The following is a 27,793-nucleotide window of genomic DNA, read 5'->3' as shown; positions in this document are numbered from 1 at the left end:
TGTGTGTGTCTGGGTCCTAATTGCCTTTTTATAAGGACACTGGTCATATTAGATTAGAAAGTGAAAGTGAAGTCGTTCAGTTGTGTCCAACTCTTTGCAACCCTATGGACTGTAGCCTACCAGGCTCCTCAATCCATGGAATTTTCCAGGCAAGAGTACTGGAGTGGGTTGCCATTTCCTTCTTCAGGGGATCTTCCTGACCCAGAGATTGAACCCGGGTCTCCCGCATTGTGGGCAGATGCTTTACCATCTGAGCCACCAGGGAAGCCCTCATATTAGATTAGGGCCCACCCTAATGGCTTCATTTTAATTTCATTACCTGTTTAAAGACTCTATCCAAATACAGCCACATTCTGATGTACTAGGGCTTAGGCCTTCAATATATGGATTTGGTGAAGGGACACATTTCAGTCCATAAAATGAACATTTAACCCAGGGTTTCTCAACCCTGGCACTCAACACTGGGGACTGGATAATCCTTGGTCTCAAGGCGTTTTCCTGCGCTCTATAGGATGCTGAGCAGAATCTTTGCTCTCTACCTACTGAATGCCAATACCACCCCCCCCAACCCCATTATAACAATCAGAGATGTCTCCCGAGGGACTTACCTGGTGGTCCACTGGTTAAGGATCTGCCTTGCAACGCAGGGTACATGCGTTCAATCCCTGGTCAGGGAACTAAGATCCCACATACCATGGAGCAATGAATCCCACACACCACAACTATTGAGGCTGAGAGCTCTGGAGCCCATGGGCCACAACTAGAGAATCTGTGCACCCCAATGAAAGATCCTGTATGCCGCAACTAAGACCCAATGTAGCCAAATTAATAAATATTTTAAAAAAATATCTCCAGAAATGACCAAATGTCCCCCTAGTTGGGAACCCCTTTTAGCCCAGCTGTGTGGGCAGCTGGGCCAAGTACAGCCTGCTCATCGAGAAGTTCTGCACTTTCATACACAGAATCATGTACTGTGAGAACCACAGCTGAGACCTAGGAAACCCAGCCCTGCCCTGGTGGAGACCTTCGTCTGCTTAGGAGGGGAGTGGAGAGGGGAATGACTGACTTCCAGGAGGGAAGGTGATTCAATCAATGGGAAACCACTCTGAGAGCAAAAATGTTGGGTTCCGGGCCCAGAAAATAGAGTGATTTTAATGGCACCAAAAGCCTCATGAATCCTCTCGGCTCTCACATCCAAGAAAACCACGTTTCCTGCTCTTGTTGGCTCTCCCCTGTACTTAGAGACAAACCACCAGGCTGAAAGTTCATGGAATCTCGCCCTCTGGAAACCTCTCATCCGGGGGCTGGCTATCCAGACTGCACTAGGAGTCAGTTACGATGATTTCAGACACAGGAAGGGCTTTCTCTTTCCTGTTCTGATGGGAGAAGATAGGAAGTTGGTCACGTGCTGTGTTCTTTGGAGAAACAGCTTGGCTAAACTTTTCCTTGTTTCTGACATAGCTAGCCTTATTAACCATCCAGCAACTGGATACCTAGTCTTCTACCTTCTAATAACCTTAACGGGATAAAAATGACCATTTCAGACATGAGGAAGCACCAAAGAGTGAGGTCGCCTGTCCAAGATTGCATAGGCAATAAGTGTCCGGGAATCAGGATTGGAACTCAGGTTTGCTAACCCTACAACTTCGCATCAGGTCAGCACTGACCCAGCTCTCAGTAGACGTCAGTTCCGCAAGTACGTCCTCTACCCATGCGTGAAGTCGCTCAGTCATGTCCAAGTCCGCGACCCCATGGACCGGAGCCCACCAGGCCCCTCTGTCAATGAAATTCTCCAGGCAAACATATTAGAGTGGGTTGCCATGCCCTCCTCCAGGGGATCTTCTCAACCCAGGGATTGAATTTGCGTCTCTTACGTCTCTTGTATTGGCAGGTGAGTAATTTACCAGTAGTGCCACCTGAGAAGCTGGTAACCAGGTTTGGGTTAGGTTAATACAAAAGCAAGTTTTACTCGCAGAGAATAAGGGAGTGCATGAAGGCAAGGAAGCCGTCTTACTCATGTTTATATTCTCAAGGTCCAGCACTGCCTCTTTAAGCAAATAAGTTCCAAATAATGGATTGAGGAGAGAGAGGGGAGGTGGCTGAGAAGAACTCTACGTGGGGGCAGCAGCAGACCTGGTTTTAACCTCTCAATAGGAATTTAACACGAGGCTCTTCATTCAGCCCGTAATAGCCAAGGTGTGTTTCCTGTGCATCAAGACAGACCTGATAGTCCTTGTCTTCGTGAGTCTATACCCGAGTAGCAGAGGTAGAAAATAAACACAAAACAATTCAGTCATTTCAGATACTGGCACATGCTAGAGGAAGAAATAAAATGGTGATGGGATATTGCAGGCTGGGACCACCACTCTGGACAGAGTGGTCAGGGAGGTGACAGAGTCTCAGAGGAAGTGACACTGGGGTGACACCTGAATGATGGGAATGGGATAGCCGTGGAAACACAGGCAAAAACCTCCGCAGGCAGAGGGAGCAGTAAGTGCTAAGGGTCTGAGAGGGAAGGCGCTGGCTGGTCCAGGGTGAGCAAGGCAGAGGAGAAGGTCATGGGTGATGAGGTCAGAGAAGTGGGTGGCAGTCTGACTGGGCAGGGCCTAGATGTATGGGTTGTATAAGTTATCTAGATTTACGATGACAAGTGGCTGCTCTAGTCATCCGGCCAGTGTGATGGTTTGGGGCTGAGGTTACAGATGGGTGGTCACCGTTGTTAACCCCACCTCCCTTCTTGGCTGGCCAATGAGCCTAGAGATCCTGGGAGGCCCAGGTGTGAGAAGATCCTGGACAGACCCTCTGGTGTCTGGAAGCATGTGGGGATCGGTGGCTCATCCGGCCTCACACAACAGGGACTGTGGGGCCATCAGGCAAACCCAAATTCCGGAAGCCCTTCCAATACAATGATTATAATATTAAAAACCAACGCACCCTCTCAGTGGACGGCATGGAGGCGCAGGAGAGAGCATCTGTGCTGTGAGCCATTAGGGTCCCTGACAGATGTGTGCCTCCCCCTCCCCCACCAGCTGCAAATGAAGACCCGTCCTTTTCTTCTGCCCAGACAAGGATTGATGAGGATTCGGGAGAGCACTCAGACAGGCAAGGAAAGGCTGCGAACCTTTTCCAAGCCTGCAATTTATCTTGAGGAGACTATTCACATCACTCCTTACAGGCTGGATTCTGCTCTGACCTGGCACATTAATCTCGCTGAATAAAATAATAATAATCAGAAAAAGGGAGTTGGATAGTTGCCAGGGAGGCATTAATAACTGTCGCCCACACCTCGGCAGTGCAGGGAAGGGGTGCCGAATCCCATCCCCGCCCCCTGACCCCTAGCAGTGCCCGTCGAAGAAGACGGAAGTGAGGAAAACTTTGTCTGAACTTTGGGGGGATTTTCTAGAGATGGTGTATGGGGACATAGTTCCTCAGTCAATGCAGGAATTTCCCTAGGCAAATGCAGAGAACTTCCCTGGGAGGGAGTGTGGTCTAGTGATTCAGAGCGGTCCTGGAATCAGACTGCCTGAGTTCAAATCCCCACTCAGCCGTGTATAAGCTGCATGACCTTGGGCCTCTTAACCTCTCACTGGGTTTGTTTTTTCCTCTGGAAAACAGGGATAAAACTAGCACCTACCAGGGAACGTAAAATGGTATAGCTGCTGTGGGACATAGTGTGGTGGTTCTTCAAAAAGTTAAACACAGGATTACCATATGACCCAGCCATTCCACTCTTAAGTATTACCCAGAAAAACTGTGTTCAGAGATCCTTGTGCGCACATGTTCAAAGCACCTGTATTCCCGATAGCCAAAAAGCAGAAGTAACCTGAATGTCTATCAAGGGATGCCTGGATAAACAAATGCTGGTCTCTCCACACAATGGAATATTATTCAACTATAAAAAGGAATGAAGTGCTGACATCTGCTACAATGTGGATAAATCTTAAAAATAAGACACTAAGGGAAATAAGCCAGACATAAAAGGTCACATAATGTATGATTCCATTTACATGAAATGCCCAGAAAAGGTAAATACATACAGATATAAAGCAGATTGGTGGTTGTCAGAGGGAAGGGGGAGTATGAGGTTTTCTCATGCGTATGAGGTTTTCTGCTGGGGTGATGAAAATGTCTTAAAATTAGATAGACATGATGGTTGCCAGTGAATGTTCTGAATGTCATTGAATCACACACTTTTAAATAATTACTGGTTAATTTTATGCTATGTGAATTTTACTTCAATTTTTAAAAACCCACAAAACAACAGCACTTGCCTTCTAGAACAGATGTCAGAGGAAAATGAATTAGAGCCAGGCCTGGCCCACATGAAGGCCTGACTCCACATCCACTGCTCCTACTGCCATGGGCATTATTATGCTGGGGTTTGCGATCTCTGGCAAATTATTTAACTCAGTGTCTGCTCTGTGCTTGCAAGGAAGTATCAACAGTATCTACCTATCAGGATTGTTAAGATTAAACAAGACAATGTCTTCAGTAGACTATCAACTCCATGAGCATGTGGATTTTTGTCTACTTTGTTCACTGATATACCCCTGTGCTTAGAACAGTGCCTGGCACACAGCTGGCATTTAGCAACTGTTTCTTGAACAAATGGCAGTGCTTAACTTAAACACGACCTGGTTCCTGGTAGTTGCTCAGCAATGTTTAGTTGTGTTTATTACTACTGGTCTGGAGGGTGTATCTTTTGAAGGCCCCTGCGTGTTCCTTTCCAGCACGGGGAAGTGAGTACTACTTTGCCTTGCAGGTCTTGGTGTCTTCACAACAGGGTGTCTGGACATCTACCAGACATGAGAGGTCTGAGCTGACTTGACAATGGAGTCTAAGCTCTCACTGCAGTTATAAGAGGAGGTGATGAGAGTTAGCGTAGCTAGCTAGACTATCAACTCATCCACTCACCCATCCATCTACCTACCTGTCCGTCCATCCTTCTAAATCTCCATCCAAATATCCATCCATCCATCTATCCATTCAAATCTCCATCCATCATCTAAATATCCATCCATCCATTCACTATCCATCCAATATCCAAATATCCATCCATCCATCTATCCACACAATCACTTGATGATCCATCTATCCACATATCCACCAACCTTCCCAGCTATCCATTCAGTTCACCCATTTACCTTATATAGCCATACCACTTCCCTATATAGCCATTCATCCATCCATCTACTCCCCATATCTACATACAATGAACATTTCTGAGTGCATATCAGACGCTGGTGATCTATCAACAAAGAAACCAGATGCATTCATTTCCTGCTGTCACAGAGGTTACAGGTGAGCAGAGTAGGCAGACAATTAAACAAGCAATTACGGTCAGAGTGGTGAGTGCTGGAACAGGGGGAGAACAAGGTGTTAGGAGAGCCTAACAGTAGGAGCACCATCCCTCATCTAAAGGGCAGGAAGATGCCTAAGAGGCTGTGATCTGTAGGAGGAGCGTGAATTCGTTAAGAGACAAGAAAGGAAAAGGGTCTCTGAGGTAGAAGGATCAGTGGGTAGGAGAAAGGGGAGCACAGAGCCGGCTCTGGAAGCTGTATGGGTTAGTTACTCAGCATCCCTGTGTTGAAGGTTTGTCATGTGGAAAACGGGATAAGAGCATCTGCCACATGTCAGATTGGGACTAGCTGATTGGTGTATGGAAAGGAATGAAAGAAGTAGGGTCTGGTCTAACTGAAGCACAGGTTCCTCCTCTGTGGATTCAGCCAATCTCATGTAGAAAATCTAAGGACGTGGGACCGCGGATGCAGAAGGACAACCATAAGTGGCTTGAGCATCCGAGGAAAATCCTGGAACCAACCCGTCACAGATACTGACGGGTGATTGTGCTCAGCTTTTCATCTGGGAAGAGTTGATCATAGTCTCTCTCTTTCTCTCAGAGGGGTACTGAGAGCCTTACACAAGTCAAGGCATAGAAAAGAATCTAGCAAGAAGCAGAGTGTACTAGGTGAAGAGTAACCATCCTCTGCCTGTTTTCCTTATCTTTCTCCCACAGCTACTTCAAGGCAGAGCTTGGGCCCTGAAGCTGAAGCTCTGGGCTGGAGTCCCAACCCTTACCACATAACAGCTGCTTGTCCTTCTGTCTCATCATCAATGAGAGAAATACTATCTCCCTGGGAGGAACTGAAGAGACTACAAAAGGAATCCATACATAAATTCCTTCATACATAAAGACCCCAGTTTGATTCCTGGGTCAGGAAGATCCCCTGAAGAAGGGATAGGCTACCAACTCCAGTATTGTTGGGCTTCCCTGGTGGCTCAGACGGTAAAGAATCTGCCTGCAATGTGGGAGACCTGCATTCAGTCCCTGGGTTGGGATAATTCCCTGGAGGAGGGCATGGCAACCCACTCCAGTATTCTTGCCTGCAAAATTCCCTGGACAGAGGAGCCTAGCGGGCTATAGTCCATGGGATTGCAGAGTCAGACATGACTGAGTGACTGGGCACACACAGCACAGTCTCAGGTTCACAGCCAGCGCTCAGTAATTGCAAGCCATTGTTATTCCAGGCTGTCAGTGTTGAGCCAGCTTCCTCACATGCTTGGATTCACATCTCCTGCCTTCCACAAAGTGTCACAACTGCTATGAAGGAAAAGGCTCAGGGCATCTAGAAATGACCGAACCCAAGGAGGGGGTCGTGGGAACCCTGCTTTGTGGCTGGTTGATCAGAAGCACTGGTGACAACCTGGGGCTTGTGACTGGCCATCTGAAGGGACAGGGGAAGTCTGGTGGGACTAAGCCCTTCTCCCGTGGGATCTAATACTATCTTGAAGTGGATGGTGTCAGAACTAGATAAACTGTTGAGGACACCCAGCTGGTGTCACAGAATTACATGACGTGTGGGAAACCCACATGTCTGGTGTCAGAGGTAGTAAGCATGTTTGTGTACAGAAGAAACACAGGAGTGTGTTTTTCCTACACACCTGGCCAGTGATTTGACCAGCTGTCACTCAAAATGAATGGTCAATTCCAACTTGCTCTTCTGCCAACCAAGGCCTGGGATAAATTTTGAGCTTTCTGACCTAATGATGATGTCTCTTCCTAACACTGCCCAGTTCTCTGAATTACAATGATTATCCCCCAAGACCTCCTCATACCAACACCTGTTGCAGACCTTTCCCTAAGATGACACTGCAAAGAATCCTTGTCACCAGTTCTCCTCCTGCAGCCATGGCGAGCATCACTCATAGATCACAGAGTTCTTTTCTCCTGAGCCTCGGTTACCCCTACAGAACATGCCCCAGAAGCCACGAAGAGTGAGACCTGTGAGAGCCACCCTTCCATATGAAAAGCAGGACCCAGGGCATGTCGGTGTGCTTTTTTCCTTTCTCAGGAGGAATTTAGATGAAAACTGCATCTTTGCCGTTCAAAGGCCAGCTTTGAACAATAAGACTTAGGAAGTGCACTTGGAGAGTAGATACGTGACAGGAGGGTGATGACAATAAAGAATGATTGGCAGCTTCAAACAATGATGAGAGGTGGGTCATGGATCTACCAGCTCAGGTTCTGTTCATTTGATGACCTGACATCAGCTCTGCTCAAGTCCAACCTTTCTTTCTCCAGGAGGCGCACTAGAACCCCTGCATGATCAGTGTGATGGGGGCTGCCACCTGTGCCTACCTTGGACTTGACGGCCAGGATGATCTTAGGCAGGGCCACGACGAGGCACTTGAGAGCAATGGTGATGTACTTGAGCACAAAGTCTGCGATGCCCACAATCCATAGCAGGTCGAAGAAGTCCAGCGTCTCCAGGTTGGGCTTCAGGAATATGAGGCTAGGGGAGGAGTCAAAGTGTCAGAGTGTTCACTTAGGAACACTGGCCCTTGGCAGCTCCTTCTACTCTCTCTAGGAACCTTGTAAATATTACCTGTAGAAAGAGCACTAAACTACGAGTCAGACATCTGTGCTCTGTTCCTGAATATGCCACGAACTTGCGGTGTGACCTCAGGTAGCTATCTTAACCTCTCGGAGCCTCAGTTCCCCTGAGAGTTAAATGATGAGCTTGGCCTGGGACATCATAAGTTAAAAATCCCCTCCAGTTTTATGGGTCCACAACAGGCTTCACAAGAGAAACTGGAAGGAAGGGAGGGAGGAGAAAAAGCTGACCAACACTATGAAGGAGGGAAAGAGAGAAGCAGGGAGGAAGGCTTTGATGTGTGACAGTGTGCTAAGCCCTTTACTCACTGTATCTTATTGTTCTGTGCAGTAGGCATTGCTTACCCTCACTTTATAAATGAGGCACTAAAGCTTGGAGAGGTAAGGTAAGTTGCCCAAAGTCATACTGCATTCTAAGCATATGGGCATGAGTATCAGACAGACTTGAATTTGAATCCAGGCTTCTCCATTTTTTGAACTAGGCAAATCATGTTCTTTCTATAAGCCTCAGTGTTCTCATCAATAAAATGGGAATCATTCTGTCCCTCCTAGGGTTATTGGTGGGATTTGATGAGATAATAGACATACTACAGGCTCTGCCAAGCAGCACTGACAATGACAACCACATCTCTATGATAACCACTGTTATCTACCGATCATTTTGCAGACGAGAAAACGGAGGCACAGAAAGATAAAGGAACATGCACATAGTCCTACAAATATGAAGGAACAGTGGTAGATTTGAACCCAGGTGTGCTAGCTACAATCACTGCCCTCAGTCCTTACTCTACAGTAGGGCTGCTTGGAGTGTGTAATCCCTCTTACCCATCCGTGACCAGGTAAGGCAACCTCACACTCAACTTCTGTACTTCACTCATGGGAGACAGACAAAAAGTCATTCTCAAACTGACCCTGGTCCGAGGCCCACATGTGGAGCAGCACTGCTGTCTGTCACCTCTGCAGATGACGATATTATTCATGTTAATAATATCTTGGTTCTTTACATCACGCTGGCCCAATTCCACCTGCTGTATGTGTCTCAAGTCATTTCATCTTCCCAAAGGCTCTAACTGGTAGGCACTATGATTATCACATTTCGAGCTGGGGAGTCTGGAGTTCTATGACATCATGGAGCCCACAGTATCTCAGCTAGAATATGGAGCTAGGATTGGAACCAGTGACCCAACTGTGCTGGGCCTCTCGCTTTTCTTTCTGCCGAATTAAAGGCTCAAGCAAAGGCCACTCCAAGTCTTGCCTGTCCCCCCAAAAGCAGGGGACAGTGCACACAGCCCAGACTGAGTGCTTTCTAAACTCTTCCCACATACTCTGCTGGGCTGGCAGACAACAGCGCAAACTGAGGTCCCCTGATGAGAGCATTCTAGGAGTCAAATGGTCTGTTTTTTCACTTTTATTTTTAAAAATCAATTTCTATTTATAATAAAGATCTTTGAAGAGCTAGACTATGGGCTAAATCAATGAAAACAATCTATTTTGGCAATCTCTCATGACACCATCAGTGTCCTTCCACATCTAAGCCCCATCTTCATGGGATGCCTCGTCTCCAAGTCTGAGAGGCATCCAGGTTACAATATGGGGAGAGGCAGGCGGCCCTGAGCGCCTCTCTTCATCTCTGCTCTTATCCCTGCCTGGGCATATCCCAGGCTGGCGGGCTGACTTTCATGCCATGCTTCTCTATTATGCATGCATCTCTGATTGCAAAAAAATGAAGATGTGCCATCCACTTTCCATTTTATCTCAGAGACACCAATCTGTTACATTCACCTACCTGGGTTTTACTTCATCATCTTCGTGTTTTTCTGTTGGCTTTGACGCCGGAAAGATGCCAAAGTGTTTTTCCACAGATTGATCACTACATCCACTTATTTCTAACATACACTATGAACTTTAATGGATGGATATATTTTATTGTTAGTTTTCCACCCCATTAGGCACCACCACCAAAAGGTATGGTAATTCATCATAAAACAATAATATTATGACATGATTAGGACATATCAAATGTTGTACAGTTTGCCCAGTAGTTTCTGCATATTGTAATATTTGGCCTCTCTAATCATTAGCCTGTTCAGGTGGGTAAAGCAGCAATTAACTTGCTCCCACTTTCACAAACACAGAAACTAGGGGAGGTTCAAAAAGGTTCCACTATTTTCCAAAGGGCACAAGCTAGTATGTGGCAGGACTATGACCTTCTGACGCTGGTCATCAGACTTCAAATCCTGGGATGATTCAAACTTGCTTTCACCTACTGGGACTAAGGTTCATTAAAAAGGGCTTCATTAAGCCTCAGTTTCCTTACCTGTAAAATGGCAACAGCAATACCCTGCTCACTTGGAAAGCAAAGTAAGATAATGGCTGTTGGTATCACTTACAAACACATTCTAGACCACTGACATCAAAAAGGAAGGCACTCTATTGCTTTTCACCAAGCCACTCTCTTTCTTTTCATGTGCTGCCAGTTTGACTCAGCCCTGGTCTGATGAGGGCACAGAGGTCTGAGCCTGCAAATGTGATCATGCCCAGAAAATGGCACGAGCTGGAAATTCATCCAAGGTTCTGGGAAACTCCATCTCCTTTACCCTCCACCAGGACCTTGATCTTCTGGGCCGGGCAACTAATGCAAGGTCTGAGAGGCATGTTGATGCCTTGGAACGAATTCCCCAAATTGCTTTTATGCATCTTTGGGTGGCCCCAGAAAGTGGTGAAACTGCTTACTCCTCAAAGTCCATTTTGAAAACAGATGGACATAATCTGAAAGCTTGGCTTGAGTTTCAACCCTGTACTAGAGACCGTCACTGGCTAGTCCTTTCCCCTCATGCACTAGGTGGTCAGTAGAAAATGCAAAATTATACATGCGGCTTGCATTCTATTTCTGCTCAAGAATTCTGCTCTAGGTATGTGTGCACTTAACAACAGGGTGGGATCTGAAGGTTACAGTGTGACTGAGGGCTGCTATATCATTCTTCAATGAAGAGGCTCTGGGTCCCAAGTACAACAAAGCTCCCCACTTTCCCACTGAGGATCAGACTGCTCTGCTCACCTGTTATACAGCTGCTGGGAACTGAATGTGTAGAGCACATAAAGGGTGTTCCCCGCTAGAAAGGCCAAGATCCACAAGATGACCAGCACCGACCTCTTCTCCTGGAGACAAAGCGAGAGATCTGTGGGGATGCTAAAATGTCAAAGGTACACCTGGCAGAATATTCCAGAATGCTCCCCAACAAGGGGCAAATGTTCCCTTTCTCAAAGGTTTGGAGGAAACATGGCTAATGGTGAAAGAAAGGGTGTTGGCATCTTTCCATCCCACTGGAACCCAAGCAATGGTTACAGTGAAGGTAACAGAAATGTGTGAACCTGCTTGGAGAACTATCCAGAGTCAGGAGGGCACCATGGTTAGCAAAACTGATTCTAGAGCTGGATGACCTATGTTAAAATCCTTGATCTGCTACTTGGGGGCTGTTCAACCTTGGGCAATTACTTAAACTCACTGCATTTCTCTTTCCTCATCTTCAAAAAGGGTGAATATTATATCTTAACTTATAAAGTCATGAGAGCTAATGTACATGAACCATTTAGAACAGTGACTGACATATAGGAAATGCTAGTTTACATTTACTGTAGGGACTGAGGCAGGGAGAATTTAAGCAACACTTGCTCAAGGGCACATGTTTTAATAACTTTTTTTTTTTTTGACCACACTGAGAGGCATGTGGAGTCTTAGTTCCCTGGCCAGGGATCGAACTTGTGCCCCCTGCAGTGAAAACATGGAGACTTAACCACTGCTCCACCAAGGAAGTCCTTTGCTGTTGCTGCTAAGTCACATCAGTCATGTTCGACTCTGTGCAACCCCAGAGATGGCAGCCCACCAGGCTCGTCTGTCCCTGGGATTCTCCAGGCAAGAACACTGGAGTGGGTTGCCATTTCCTTCTCCAATGCATGAAAGTGAAAAGTGAAAGTGAAATTGCTCAGTTGACTCTTCGAGACCCCCTGGACTGCAGCCTACCAGGCTCCTCCATCCATGGGACTTTCCAGGCAAGAGTACTGGAGTGGGGTGCCATTCCCTTCTCTGAAGGAAGTCCTTTAGGGGCACATATTTTAAGGTCCAGTGCCCTTATTCAAAAGTGAGGTTTTGTTAAGGTTTAAGTAAACTTGACGAATGTAAACATTTAGTCGGGCACAGGAACGTGTTTCAGGGTCACTAAGTGGCAGGACCTGTTATTCCAACTTCACAACCCACCACTCGATTCAGATTGACAAGTCAGAAACTGCTGTTCTAACTTTTTTGTATGCACCTTTCCGGACTGACCATTCAGCACAGGGGCACGTTTGTAGGACTACAGTTAGCTTCGAACATATTGACGTCAAAGCCCTCTGCGATCCAGCCCGGTTTCTCTTTCTTCAGACTTGTTTCTAATTAGTCCCCAGGAAGACAAGCTGGGAAACCTTTTCAGTTTGCTTTCTCAGTAGTCTCTCGGCCTGAGAGCAAACCCAGGAAATTTCTAGAGGAAGTGTACAGCAGGGTGTTCCTGCCTGTGTACCCTGGGATACACAATCAGACCCCCGTGCTGTTGATTCTCAAAAGCTTGTCTCTTCCTGGACCGGGGCGGCTGCATTGCTGGAATAAGATGAGGTCATAACTTTCCCAGTGTAACCTTCCCTGCGGTTTCGGTAAATGCTCCAGTCTCCAGACACAGCTCAGTACTTCACACACTGTTACAACACACATTTCCATAGAGCAGACAAAATAAATGCATCTCCATCCACCCATTATTCCAGGAGTGGTCAAGGTTAACGGCCCAAGAAACCACCTCCAACCAACCAACTGCTCTTATCAATGTGATTAATCCACTCAGCAGCCCTTTTTATGCCAATAAATAATAGATTCCAGTTTAATCCCCTGTAAATCTGAACCAAAAGTAGAAGAGAGAGGGAATGAGCAATGCCCTGAGAAGCCAGACTCGGGAGGACAAGTGGGGTAGTTCTCCAGGAGTAAGCTGAGATTCCTAAACCAAGAGTCATGTAGACCTACTGACACTGAAATATGCACACATAAGCAAAACATCACCCAAGTCTTCAAAGGTTGTAAAGACCCCTAGAAGCCTGTTCATGGATACAGGCATTCCCTTGTCCTTAAAATTCAAGTCAAGGCACCATGAGGATGTTACTGCATCTGAGAAAGAGACGCCCCAACAGCCCCACTATGACACTGAACAACCTGCTGTTCTTTTTTATAGGTGATTTAAAAAAAAAAAATTTTATTTATTTGGCTGCATGGGGTCTCAGCTGAGGCATGTGGGAACTTGGTTGCATCACGTGGGATCATTTGTTGCGGAGCACAGACTCCCTGGTTGTGGCCATGTGCAGGTTCAGTTGTTATGGCATATGGGCCCAGCTGCTCCATAGCATGTGGATCTTAGTTCCCCAAGCAGGGATTGAACCTGTGTCCCCTGCATCGCAAGGCAGATTCTTAACCAGTGGACCACCAGGGAAGTCCCAACTTGTTGTTCTAATAGCAACAGAAAGGGGTTTACATGAAGAAGAGGAGACTGAGGGTCAAGAAGAACCTCTGGCTCCATGCCCTACTCCTGACTTCAACGTGCTCATTTGTTTAAAATAAAGACTGGGCTGGCATTTTTGTCTCATGGAGGCCTAGGTGCTTCCAAGAAAGCAGATGACCCCAAAGCAGGGTCAGAGAGGATCGTGGCTATGATAGGAGCCCATGTGCTGCAGAATACACAGGCTTGTTAAAAAAAAAAAATAGCTCAGTTAAGTTGCTCCTATGAGCCAGGTGCTGCACAAAACAGGGTTCCACACACCATCTTGTTTAATCCTCTCAGTGGGTGAATGAAGTGGGTGTGGCAATTCCTTGCCCAGAGGTGACACCTGAGGATGAGATCAGTGACGTCACCCCTCCAAGGGCTTGCAGGAGGGTGGAGAGGCTGGGATTTGAATCTGGGGGAGCACAGGCTCTGGGCACATTGCCTGGATTCATATTCTGACACCATGCTTCACACTGGCTGTATGGCCTTAGGCAGAAACCTTACATCTTAGGCAAGAAAATTCTGGGCCACTGTTTCCTCATTGGAAAAATAAATTAAGTGTGATTCTGCCTGCCTCCCAAGTTGCTGGGATAGATCTCCAAGATGAGCTGTGAAATGGGTCCAGCACGGTGCTGGACACATTGAGTGCTCAGCAGGTATCAGAAGGCACTGGGGATGATGGTGGTGAAACCCACACAGCCACCCAGAAGTGCCACGGGGGTGGCCTTAACCATGAGGGTGGGCTGGAAATGAGTTAACTGAATGTCAGGAGGGTAAGGGGACTGGGTTAGGGGCATGAGAGGAGAGGCTGCTCTTAGAAGGGAGAAGGGTGGCACATCTGGGGAGCTGCCAGGGTAGGAGGCAGAAGAATGACTCCCAAAGGTGTACCTGTCCTAATTCCCGCAGCCTGTGAATCTGTTCAGTTCCATGTTGATAAAGGCTGCAGGTGGAATTAAGATTGCTAATCAGCTGACCCTGTGTTGGGGAGAGTTTCCTCGATTATCCAGGGAGTTGGTCCAAAAAAAAGTGGAAGAGGGAGACAGAAGAGCAGAGTCACAAGGGGGATGTGTCTATGAAAGGATGTTCACAGAGATGCAATGTGGTTGCCTCAAAGGAGAAGGGGCCAGAAGCCAATGAATGTGAGTGACCTCTAGGACCTGGAAAAGGCGAGGAAAGAGACTGTCCTCTGAACCCTCCAGAAGGAAGACAGGCCTGGTGGACACCTTGATCTTAGGTTAGAGGGACCCACTTCAGACTTCTGACCTATAAAACCACGAGGAACCCATTTGTGCAGTTTTAAGCCACTGAGTTTGTGGTCATTTGTTATAGCAGCGCTGGGAGGTTGATTTGCCAGGTGACTCACCTTTAGAGAGACCTGTTCCCGGAGCGTGGAGTTGGCATAGGCGAAGGTGCTGGCCATTCCGATGCACACGGCAATGCCTGCGGGGCAGAGGAGGGGCCAAGACCACCCACTTAGATGCATCAGGCTTGGCCTGGCTTACTAAGGACACAGAACTCACACCTGCTCCCCTCAGAGTCAACACACTAACCACAGAGGAGAGTGAAAATCCCATCTCTGGGGCATTTGGGCTGCCATGTATATTGCTGGGAACCTCAAGGCCCCTGACTGAGGGATGGGATTGAGGCCACTGGGGAGAGGGTATTTTATAGGACCAGTTAGTATGGGCTGTGCAGTCTGGTAAGATCTGGGTTCAAATCTCAGTTCTGCCACCTCCTCTCTGTGTGAGCTTGGACTAGTCACTGCACCTCTCTGAGCCCAGTTTCCTCATCTGTAAAAACAGAATAATAACAGAACTGAACTCAAGGAGGGATACTGCTTACAGTGCACAATCTCTAGCAGTTTGTGGTTGTCGTTCAGCCACGAGGTCGTGTCTCACTCTTCGCAACCCCATGGACTGCAGCACGCCAGGCTTCCCCATTCTTTACTAACTCCGGGAGTTTGCTCAGATTCATTTCCATTGAGTCAGTGATGCTATCTAACCACCTCATCCTCAGCTTCTTTTGCCTTCAATCTTTCCTAGCATCAGGGTCTTTTCCAATGAGCTGGCTCTTTGCATCAGGTAGCCAAAGTATTTCTATTTTCAAAAAGAATCTGAGGCATGTTATTTGTAATAAAAGCATATGTAGCAAAAGACCACAGCACCATAAGAAATGGAAGTTTTATGTTAAAAGGGAAAAGAGTTCCTAGCTGACAGGAAAACATGACCTTTGGAGAGGGGGGGAAAAGAACAGAGTTTTATTCCACAATTTGCTAAGCTACAATCAGAATTCTCCCTGAAAAGGGATTTTCAAATCCTACTTTTTGTTCCTTGTGGACAGGATTCTGCTTTTACACAATGTACACAATTTCCCATGCTTGCCATTCACTTTTACTTTTTAAATAGTGCATGTATTTCATGCATGCTTCCAGATCTACTTTATAAAAGATGAGTTGCTTTATTGAAAACATGTAAAATCAAAATCAGTAACCCCACAATCCCTTCTTATACTCTCTGATCAACTGAACAAACCTGACAGCTGAGAAAGAATATGACCAAACTTGGGAATAAAACTTGGTGGTGAGTTTGCTGGAATTCAGGGTAAGAAGAAACAGGCCAGCTTCTATTTCTAGGAATAAAATGGAAGGTGGAGAAGGGCATGGCAACTCACTCCAGTATTCTTGCCTGGAGAATCCCATGGACAGAGGAGTTGGTGGGCTATACAGTCCATGGGGTTGCAAAGAGTCAGACATGACTGAGTGCCTAGCACTCTCACTTCCCTTCATGAAAAGGTATAGGTGTATAGTATACTCTTTACCTACATTAGGAGAAAGAGGGGGTGGAGAAAGCAGGGGCCTGCAAGGGTTGAGGCTCAGTAGCTTGCAAAGTTTAGAAGCAAGGGGCAGAACTTCCTGCTTGAGGCTTTGTCTACAACACCTGGGGAAAGGGTTCAGGCACCCAAGGAGGGGACCAGCCCCACTGCCACAGGAGCCCTAGTCCAGCTGGCGCTAGACTTGGAAGGAGGTGCTGAAGGGCCCAGAACCCAGTGCATACACAGATTATAAAAAACAAAAAAAGCTACCATTTTTTAATTGGTCAAAAAGAAAAAAAAAAAAGAAGGGACTGATATGGTAGCATCCCAAAAAGGAAGGAGTGATCTGGGTCAGCTGGAACATACCAGAAAGGGGCAAATAAGACACAAATGATGGCCTAACCTCTTCTAGATATTTTTTGTGGGATGTACTAGGCTATGAGATAATTTGTACTGCAATTTCTACCATAAGATGAAAACAATAGCCTAAAAGTCTCCAGGGCACAGCAACATCATGATCTAATACCAGTAACAGAAATTAATAACAGTGGACCAGAGACCACGTTTATTGAATGTTAACTATGCTAAGTACTTCATAAATCATTATTTTGCTTCCTAGCAATAATAGGCTGTATTTATTGAGCACTTGCTATGTGCAGGATTCCACATTAAATATTTTACAGGTACTAACAATGAATATAATAAAGATAATCATCTACAGTTGCACAGCACTTATTCTCTGCCAGGCACTGACCTAAGGGCTTAACAAGTGTTTACTCATTTAACCTTACTCAATCTTATGAAGGCAGAAGCTGTACATAAAATAGTATCTGCAACATACCATTATAGTATATGTGTATCTATGATATCTATATAATAGCATATGAAATAGTACAGCTGTCCCCAACCTTTCTGGTACCGGGGACTGACTTCATGGAAGATAATTTTTCAACAGGTCAGGGATGGGGGGAATGGTTTCAGGGTGATTCAAGCACATAACATTTATTACGCACTTTACTTCTAATCTAATGCTGCTGCTGAGCTGACAGGAGGTACTGTTTCACGGCCTGGAGGTTGGGGACCCCTGAATAGTACAAATACTATTTTAAACCCCCATTTTAGGGATGATGGGACTAAAGCACAGAGAGGAGGTTAAATAACGTTCCCAGCATCACACAGTTAGGAAGGGGCAGAACTCAGGTTCAGACCGGAGCAGTCTGAACTCCTTGATGCCTTCAAGTCACCCAACCAGCTGAGATAGTTTCTATCATAACTCTCGCTGGACAGATGAGGAAACTGAGGCTCAGAGAAGGTGAGTGCCTTGCCCCAAGCCACACAGCTAGTCGACCAGGATTTGAACCCAGGTCTGAAGCGGGATCCTGGCCTTTTAAGGACTTTGCACCATAAGGACCTCTACTACCTGCCTTTGGCACTTGGGATGGAGACCCCCAACCCCTTGGGTAAAGTGGCAGGCTTTGACCACTGCATCCCCACACCCCCACCTCCCCCCACCCCCCCCCACACACACTCACCGAGCTTATGCTGGAAGCACAATTTGGCCAGGAGGATGAGGATGAAGGGCAGCCCTTTCTGGAGCCAGCAGATCACGGCCTTCAGCTCGGACAAGGCCGGGGCGGGTGTCCCGGGCTGCTCATCACCCACCTCGTCCGAGTGTGAGCGGTGGTCCCCGCCCACGTGCTGCAGCAGGGAGCCCCCGCGGTGGCTGCCGTGGTGGAAGTGGTGGTGGGGCTGGCGATGGTGGTGGTAGGCGCCCCCCTCGCCGCGGCCCCCGCCTTCCTCCCTGGACGCCGGCATCTGCAGGAACACGTCCCCACCGCCGGCCGCGGCCCCCAGGACCAGGCTGGATGGGAACGGGGTGGTGGGGAGGCTGCCTGCCGGGAGGCCGGATAAGCCTGAGAAGAGCGCTGGTGGGGAGGCTGCTTCTGCCTTCAGACTCTCAAAGACGCCGCCTTCGTCCACACTCGCCTCGGAGCTGAGCGCTTGGCTGCGATTTCTGGACCAGAAAGGAGGAGGAAGTCCCACCAAGTCAGGCAGTGGAGGATGGGGGACAAATGACAGTATCAATAATGTTATGGGCTGAATTGTGCCCCCTCCCCTGGGAAAATCCTACATTGACACCCTAACCCTCAGTACCTCAGCATGCAGCTGTTTTTGAAGAAGGGTTTTTGCAGAGGTGATTAAGTTAAAAGGAGATTATTAGGGCCAGCCCTTGTCCAGGTTCACTGGTGGCTCAGACGGGAAAGAATCTGCCTGCAATGCAGGACACTGGGGTTTGATCCCTGGGTGGGGAAGATCCCCCTGGAGAAGGGCGTGGCAACCCACTCCACCACTCTTGCCTAGGCAATACCATAGACAGAGGAGCCTGGCGGTCTATAGTCCATGGGGTTGCGAAGAGTTGGACATGACTGAGCGACCGACAGTTTAATCCAATATGACTTTTGTCCTTACAAGAGGAAATCTGGAGACAGACACAAGAGAGGGTGGATGATATGACAACACAGGGAGGAGGTGGCCATCTGCAAGCCACCAAGGAAGGCCTCAGAAGAAACCAACCCTAATGACACCCTGACCTTGGACTTCCAGCCTCCAGAACTGTGAGAAAATAAATTTCTGTCATTTAAGCCACCTAGTCTACAACACCTTGTCATGGCCAGCCCTCGCAAATTAATACAAGTAATAATAGCAATAGGGTTATAATTTTTATTGAAAATTTACTATGTGCCAGATACGTTTTCCAAGTGCTTTTCATTAAATTAACTCATTAAGTCTTCCTATCAACCCCTGTGAACTAGGTACTAATAATACCCCCATCTTACAGATCAAGAAACTGAGGCACAGAAAAAAGTAACTTGTCTAAAGTCACACAGCTGGTAAGTGGTGGAACAGGGGAGATTCAAACCCAGAAGGCTACCTCTGGAGTCTGCTTTCTTGACCACTTTACTTCACTGAAAAGGGAGCGCAGGGTCCTACGATTCGAGAATAACCTCAGGAACCCAGGTTCCCCTGGCTCTGTCATCTCCAAGTTCAATAATTCCCAGTTCCCAAGAGGATCCACCTTGGTTACAGCTGGTATTTGGAGGACAGCAGAGAGTAATGGGAAGAAGATTTAATTGGAGAAGCCCACATGTGAACCCTAGCTCCACCCTTCCTAGGGATCTTAACAAGCCTACACTCAGTTTTCTCACCTAGAAAATGGGTATAAACACTGTTCATGCATAGAATTCCTGGGGATCAAATTTAGAATGCCCCTTTCAATATATCTGACACTAAGTAAATGGGAACCCTTGTCTCTATCCCCATGCAAAACCTCCAGGGCCAACTGCCATTTCTAGTTCCAAGCACAGCCTCTTATATTGGAATCAGATAAAGGATGATGATGCTCTTTCAGAGCCACTGCCAGAGGAGCAGAGAGCCTAGAGTTACTCTTCCAGGGATGGAGAGCCTTGAACTGGGTGCCCTTTCCCATAAACACCAGTCTCCAGAGCCCTGGATGTCCTGTCTTCTCTTGGGCTTGTCCTTTTCAAATGGAATCAGTCTACAGAACAGGTGGGGCTGATTAGTTTAATGTGCTGCATCAGTGGGAGGGGCAAAGAGCCACCCTTTCCTCCTCCTCTCACCCCAGAAGAGGGCCCCCAAGGCACCTCCACAAACCCCTTCAGTATACCCAAAACATCCCGAGTTTACTCCAAGTGAGAGCTGAGTTCCACTCATCCTCTGGACTCCACAACCCAGGGCATACAGTAGGTGCTTAATAAATTCATGGCAGCTATCATCCAGGCACAAAATGGCCCCTGAGGGAGGCTCCAGGGAAGGTTTTACACTGCCTTCACACTTGACCTTATATAAACTATCCCCAACTCAGAGAACAGAATGAATAAAAAAACCCAAAAAACCCAACATATATTCAATTATTTCACTATCCCACTAAAAGGGTTTCCCATTCTAAACGCCCTCCTGCAGTCTCAGATAAATCCCATAGATAGGGACTAATATCATTCCCATTTTATAGATAAAGAAACCGAGTCTCTTAGCACAGCACAGCACACAGACTCAGTCTCAGAGAGATGAACTTGCTGGACAGCCTGGATTATCTCTGGCCCTGAACTCCAATCTCTCACTACCCAAGGGCTTCCTACTGGAGGGCCTTTGCCAAGTCCAGCCCCTTCACTGGCTGGCTCCCACCCCCGCCTGGTCCTACCAGGTAACCTGCTGATCCATCAGATTTCAGCTAAACATCTCTCTTGCTCGGTGGAGCTTTGCCCACCTCCCAGATAATGACAGTCTCCTTGCTCTCTGTCCTCATTGTACCCTAACCTCCTCTGTATGGGACTGATCATAGTTATTTTACTCCTTACCTGGGACTCTCAGCCCTGTGTGTACATTATAATCATTCAAGGGAGTTTTTGAAAAATACAGGCCTTGTACCTAGTGTTGACCAACTGAATCAAAAATCTTTGGGGTTGGACAGTATACCACAAGTTAGAACACAGTGCACTGATTTGTTTATATGGCCTGTTCTCCTACTAGACTGTGAGCTCCTTGAGGCCACACACTGTATCTGATTCACTTCTTTATTCTCAGTGCCCAGCCAGCGGCCTAGACCACAGCAGGTGCCTAGGACATTAGAAGATGAAACAGCTAGATAAAGCCTAATCAATGAAAAAGAAACACTTAGAAGTATACAAATTCATGAAAGTTATATTAATTCTAACTTGAAAAAAAAATCTCTGAGGTTGGGCCACAGTACCTCTATTCCTTCAGAGCCCCCAGGTGATTATAACATGTACTCAGCACTGAGAATGGTACTTCAGACTGGGCCCTGCTCCATAAGGTTAAAGACCATGACTGTCTGCCCTCCACTGGATTGCCATGACCCAGCACAATGAACCTGGCACATAGAATATGCTCAATAAATATTACTTGGAAGAATGAATGAATAAGTACACTAAAGGCTCTGAAAGGCTCTGAGAAGGCCTGCAATCGAAAAAAATTTGTTTAAACTTTGTTTAACAAATTTGAAAAACTTTGTTTAAACCTAGTGTTTCCCAAACTTATTTGATTACGGGATTATTTTCCTCCACAGAAAACCCACTCACATCTTGAAGAACATCTGTGAAACCCGGCAGGGGAGATAGTGATCTGCAGAAATCTTGGGGCTGGCCTCACTGGCCTTACAAACTTCACCTGGGCATAAGTTATTATAAACCACCAACTTTATGCCCGGGCAAGGGGGGGAACTTGAAGATGGCTACCTATTCCCCCACTTCCCATGGCCCATCCCTGGTAGCTCCAAAAGCCCAGGAAATGTATGGTCCTAGTTTCTTGAGCTTGGGATGATGATAAAGATAATAATAATAATAACAATAACTAACACCATGGCTATGATCCTCAAGGGGCCTTCAGCTTTTTCTGCACTTTAAGAAGCTGAACTGAGAAAGCAGGAGTCCTGGCAGGTGCCCACAGTGGCCACCCTCTCCCCCGCCACCCCAGGGGCCCTGGAAAACCTCTTGCCCGCCTTGAGCTCGCCAGCACTCTAAGATCACTGGGCTCAGGGGACCTCTAGTGCAACCAGGGAAGGTGCAACCCACCAAGGGCCTTTTTATAGCTGGCCTCCCTTCCCTGGGCCTTTCTCCAGCATGCAGTTGAGATTTCAGCCTAAACGAGAAAGAATAACCCTCGGGGAGAGCAGAGGCTGAGCTTCCAACTTAACCACTTAAAGGCTAGAATGTGAAGCAACCTGGAAGGATAGTGAACCCACCAAAATAGGAGACAGCTGAAATGTAGAGTCTCAAAGCACATACTTTGCAGAGGTCAGATTGACTGGGGCCTGAATCTCAGCCCTGCCACTTCTTGTCTGTGTGACTTCGGGTATCTTACTTACCTTCTCTGAGCCCCAGTTTCCTCATTTATAAAATGGTGATAAACAGTTCTGACTTCCACAGGCTAATATGAGGGTGACATAAGAAAGTACATGGGTTATAGTGGCCATTACTTTTCCAGTGTCATCTCTCCCCCCAAAGATCTCACCATTCATTTGAAAGCAGAGAGCAGTTCCGTCTTTGGAGGCTGGAAAAAGCTCCAATGGCACAGCTTATCAAACATCCCTGGTGCTGTGTTTATGTATTTTCACTCATTCACAAGCAACCCTGAGTTTTATTATCTGCTATTTATAGATGGGGACACTAGAGGTGAAGGTGCTTGCCAAAGGCACTGAAGTGGGAAGTGACTGATGTGGGATTCTGTCGAAGGGTTATCTGACTAAAGGAGTTTTTCCTCAGAGAACAGGGAGGCTTCATGCAAAACTCAACACTGGCACTGGTGAGTACTTTGTGATTTTGCTGTGAACCTCAGAGTCACAGGGGACTTGAAATAGGAAAAGCTTGGTTGCCAGCTTCTTGGGTGTATGTTCCAGCATGGTGAGAGGGCTGGGGCCGGGAGACTGTCACAACCTGAGAACAGGGCCCCATGGTCTGTACTCTTTTTGGCTTAAGTAGGTAGAAATCCTAGTTCATTAGTGTTTTAACTGTTGTTTTCTTAGGTTCTGTATTTGTCTATTTGGCATCTACTCATTTTGGGGCTTCCCTGGTGGCTCAGACGGTAAAGAATCTGCATGCAACGCAGGAGACCTGGGTTCAATCTCTGGGTCAGGAAGATCCCCCTGGAGAAGGAAATGGCAACCCACTCCAGTATTCTTGCCTGAAGAACTCTACACATAGAGAAACCTGGCAGGCTATAGTCACTGGGGTCGCCAAGAGTCAGACACGACTGAGTGACTAACACTTTCACACACACATTACAGGATCAAACTAATGGCCAAACTTGTTTACAGCTTCCCTGTGACCCAGAGCCTATATCCCCAACCATCTCCTTTATCTAATTCACATTCTCAGCCAATATTTCCTCTGCTTCAAATCACCCAGGGCCAGGTACCAGACAGCTAGAGACCACTCCTATAGCCTAGAGGCCACCAACATTATTCAAACTAGTCAACGCTAAGCTGTTTCCTTTGCCCTGCTTTACTTTGTGTGGAAAACACAATAAAAGCTGTGACCTATGCTTTCCCTTTGCTCCTTTCTGTCTCCTGGCTGACCCTGGTGCTTCCCCATGTGGCCCTGCGTAGGATGGGATGCCCTCTTCTCTTGGGAAGTGCAAGCAATAAAAATCTTCTTTCAAGGTCATCAGCCTCTCCATGTTCCCACTCAGACACCTCTATAAATTAAAATCCCCTGGGTGCAATCATTGATACAGTTAGTCAAGTGGACCACTGGCTGCACGGGCTTTGAGAATTACCGTAAGAGCAACAGCAAGCTGTTGTGTGTTGAGGATATGAGGTCATCTTTGTGCAAAGCAGTTTCCGATCAGATCTCCTCCGCCCTTCTGACAAGTAGCCCTGAGGAGCAGGTAATACTCAATCCAGTTTTGGGTTGTCCCGGCCACCTGAAGCTTAGAGCCTCGGATGGAATGAGAGTGATGCCTACCTTTCAGGTGGAACGTTTTCTGTGTTGCTGCTGTGGCGTCTCTGCATTTTCCTTAAGACCTAAAAGTCAACACAGGCATGAACTAGAGTCTCCCAACATTCCCAGTGCCTAGATTGCCATGGTAACTATAAATAAGTACTACTCATATCTTATATCCCTAGAGCTTTCTGACATTTCGCAAACTAGGTTTCAGTCTGTTATGTCATTCAACCCTCAAATCAACATTCTGTCCCATGAGGAAAGTGTCATTCATGGATGAGGAGGATGAGACTTGAAGGTGGAGGAAGTCTTCACATGAGAGGAGAAAGAAGTGAACTATAAAGTAAAGAGGTGCTGGAGGAGGTGCAGTAGACAGACATTTTGGGAACACAGATCCTGGACTGCTGCCACCCTTAATTTGCTGTGTGACCGTGGACAAGTCAGAACCCTCTTGGTGGCCTCAGAGTCCCCATGGGTTCAAAGAGAGAGGGGTGGAGTGTCTGAACCCAGAGCTTCCTTCTAGCCCTTACATTTGGTAAAGTGGTAATGAAGATGTGAATTCCCATGCAGACACGTCACCTGGTTCACTGTGAGGAACCACATGGACTTCAGAACTCCATGTTGACGACACCTCAGATGGGCATTCAGGGTTCCAGGTGGGGATGTGACCACTGGATTCCAGAGAAAGCAGATCTCTCCCTCTTCCTTCTCTCCAAAGGGACACACGGGTCACAGGAGCTTACCAGAGACTCCAAATCCTGGATGGCACAGAACACTTAAGTGACTAGTCCATGGAATACCTTGAACCTAAGAAGTCTTAGGGCTTCATGGGGTGCTATAAGCAGATGGTTCTGTTGCCTCCTTATCCCTTGTTAGCCTCCCATTGATCCCTCATTGGTATTCCTGAGGACAGTTATGATCTGAACATATTTTTCCGTATTGTCAAACTCTGAGTCCTGACTGGGAAATACAGACATGTTTTAGGGCCTCCAAAGGTGATCCACTGTAACCAGAATAAAATCAAAGTTTTGTTCCTGGCCTGCAGGCCTCACCTGTCCCCAACCTCACCTGCCTCCATCCTCCCTTTAACCAAGCCCCTTCAATTGCACTGGTTTTTTCGTTTTTCAAAGATGCCAGCTTGTTCCTGTCTCAGGGCCTTTGTGCTTGCTGTTCCCTCTCCCCAGAATGCTTTTCCTTCTGGCTAGCTCCCTCAGGTCAAATGTCACCTCCTCCTAGAGGTCATCTCTTCTCACCTTCCTGACCCAAAATATCATTGCCCTGTTCAACTATCTTCATAGCATTGATCAGTTATTTACATGCTTGCTTATTTATTTATGCTATGTCCCCCATTAGAATGTAAATGCCACAAAAGTAAGGATCCGTCTGCCTAGTTTGCCCTTCCACCTCCACATGTAGAACACTGCCTGGCACAGAGCTACACTAAACAAGTAAAACATCAGTGGGTCTCTCACTTTACCTCTTTCTATATATCCCTTGCTCCTTCCTGACCTCTCACTCTAGAGAAGAAATAAAAGCCAGAGACTTTACATGAATAGGTTTAGCTTCCTTAAATATTTTCTTGGCCCAGAACAAAAGATGATATCTGGCTTAGTTCAGGGCACCATAATTGGCTGTTGAGTGATTTCTTGATCCTGACCAGCCTTCTTCAGGGGACAGTACCAGTGTTACCAGGGCTGCTGATTGGAAACAATTCACCACAGAAGCCTTTTTTCTTTTTGGAAAATCAGCCAAAAACAAAACAAAACAAAACTGGTCAGTAGCACCATCTCCATATATGAAGGAAAGTTTATCCTGTAATTGTATTCATCTCACATGCTAGCAAAGTAATGCTCAAAATTCTTCAAGCTAGGCTTCAGCAGTACGTGAATTGAGAACTTCCAGATGTTCAAGCTGCATTTAGAAAAGGCAGAGGAACCAGAGATCAAATTGCCAACTGTTGGATCACAGAAAAAGCAAGAGAGTTCCAGAAAAACATCTACTTCTGCTTCATGCTAAAGCCTTTGACTGTGTGGATCACAACAAACCGGAAAATTCTTAAAGAGATGGAAATACCAGAATACCTTACCTGCCTCCTGAGAAATATGTATACTGGTCAAGAAGCAATAGTTAGAACCGAACATGGAACAACAGACTGGCTCCAAGAGTATGTCAAGACTGCACACTGTCACTCTGCTTATTTAACTTATATGCAGAGTACATCATGTGAAATGGCAGGCTAGATGAAGCATAAGCTGGAATCAAGATTGCCGGGAGAAATATCAATAACCTCAGATATGCATATGACACCACCCTTAAGGTAGAAAAAGGAACTAAAGAGCCTCTTGATGAAAATGAAAAAGGAGAGTGAAAAAGCTGGCTTAAAACTCAACATTCAGAAAACTAAGATCACGGCATCCAGTCCCATCACTTCATGGCAAATAGATAAGGAAACAATGAATGAACAGTGAGAGACTTTATTTTCTGGGGCTCCAAAATCACTGCAGATGGTGACTGCAGCCATGAAATTCAAAGATGCTTGCTCCTTGGAAGAAAAGCTATGACAAACCTAGACAGCGTATTAAAATGCAGAGACATGACTTTGCTGACAAAGATCCGTCTAGTCAAAGCTATGGTTTTTCCAGTAGTCATGTATGGATGTGAGAGTTGGACCATAAAGAAAGTTGAGCGCTTTAGAATCGATACTTTTGAACTGTGGTGTTAGAGAAGACTCTTGGGAGTCCCTTGGACTGCAAGGAGATCAAACCAGTCCATCCTAAAGGAAATCAGTCCTGAATATTCATTGGAAGGACTGATGTTGAAGCTGAAGTGCCAATACTTTGGCCACCCTATATGAAGAACTGACTCATTGGAAAAGACTGTGATGCTTGAAAAGATTGAAGGCAGGAGAAGGGGATGACAGAGGAAGAGATGGCTGGATGGCATCACTGACTCAATAGGCATGAGTTTGAGCAAGCTCCAGGAGTTGGTGATGAACGAGGAAGCCTGGCGTGCTGCAGTCCATGGGGTCACAAAGAGTCTTGACACAACTGAGGGACCGAACTGAACATATCCTGTAAATTCATTTCAAGAACCTGCACTCTTGCCTTAATGCCCCCTCCCCCTACAATGATTCCTCATCACCTACAAATCCTTGGGGAAAATAAAATACATAATCCCAAGTTTCAGGGCTTCCCTCGTGGTCCAGTGGCTAAGACTCTGTCCTCCCAATGCAGGGGGCCCAGGTTCCATCCGTGGTCAGGGAACTAGATGCCATATACTGCTGCAACTAGGAGCCTGCAAGCCACAAAGAAGATAGAAGATCCTGCATGCCGCAACTAAGACCCGGCACAGTCAAACAAATCATTGTAAAAAAAAAAAAATCCCAAGTTTCTATACACAAATTTGCCACAGCCTCCTAAATCAAATACCCAAGATTCCACTTTCAGATGCTTGCTTTCGAAGGGGCTTCAGGTTCTGTGTTGGAAGCAGGCCATACATAACTATTCCGATACCGAATTCTGGAATAAAACGATTGCATGTGGGATGCTTCTGAAATGACTGATTGAAATGCCTTTTTTACTCTCTGCTTCATACATCGCACTCCATTCCTAAGAACGATTTCACCAAGAGTTTTCAATGTATAGGAGATTGTAAGTTGCACCCCCAGGCCGTTACATGATTGCACAGAAATGCACGCAAGAGAGCATCTCCTGCATCACTTGCATTGGAAGCAGGCAGGTGCACTTCGAATACAATGCCGTGGGCGTTTTTCATTCCTGCAACCAACGTTTAGCGCGAAACGCCCTAGGACTGCAAGGGCAGATTACACTGACCATACTGGGGCTGGCGGGGGCGGGGGGTAATAACGTTCTCTTTTTACCTGCACAGACGATTCAGCAATCACAGCCGCATCATTCACGTCCTTCCAAGCCAATCACTCGCGAGGCCCGGAGAGCACCTGACTTCCGAGTGCTTCCGGCCTCTCCTCAGGTTTTTTTTCTCAGGTCGCTAGGTCCGGCGCTAAGACCCGGGTATAGCTCATGATTGCCCAC

General features: G+C 46.7%; 1 protein-coding gene across 3 annotated transcripts in view; it reads right to left on the bottom strand.

Annotated features, from left to right (window-relative positions):
* The window catches only part of RNFT2 (ring finger protein, transmembrane 2), a 62,678-nt gene extending 34,938 nt beyond the window's left edge, over positions 1-27,740 (bottom strand). Inside the window, exons 1-7 of one of the 3 annotated variants that reach the window (XM_061141861.1) lie at positions 27,622-27,740; positions 24,272-24,499; positions 23,763-23,821; positions 17,796-18,277; positions 14,816-14,892; positions 10,953-11,053; positions 7,640-7,793 (exon numbers count right to left, since the gene is read on the bottom strand). In XM_061141861.1, coding sequence (XP_060997844.1) covers positions 7,640-7,793; positions 10,953-11,053; positions 14,816-14,892; positions 17,796-18,277; positions 23,763-23,821; positions 24,272-24,307 — 909 coding nt within the window. In that variant the 5' untranslated portion in view covers positions 24,308-24,499; positions 27,622-27,740. The remainder of the gene's footprint in view (positions 1-7,639; positions 7,794-10,952; positions 11,054-14,815; positions 14,893-17,795; positions 18,278-23,762; positions 23,822-24,271; positions 24,500-27,621) is intronic. The other 2 variants (XM_061141862.1, XM_061141863.1) reach the window with 2 other exon arrangements.
* Positions 27,741-27,793: the final 53 nt, after the last annotated feature.

Source organism: Dama dama, chromosome 5 (assembly GCF_033118175.1).
Source record: "Dama dama isolate Ldn47 chromosome 5, ASM3311817v1, whole genome shotgun sequence".
NCBI classification, from domain to species: Eukaryota; Metazoa; Chordata; class Mammalia; order Artiodactyla; family Cervidae; genus Dama; species Dama dama.
The sequence above is the reverse complement of the archived record's forward strand: the minus strand, read 5'-3'. Positions and strand labels throughout refer to the sequence as shown.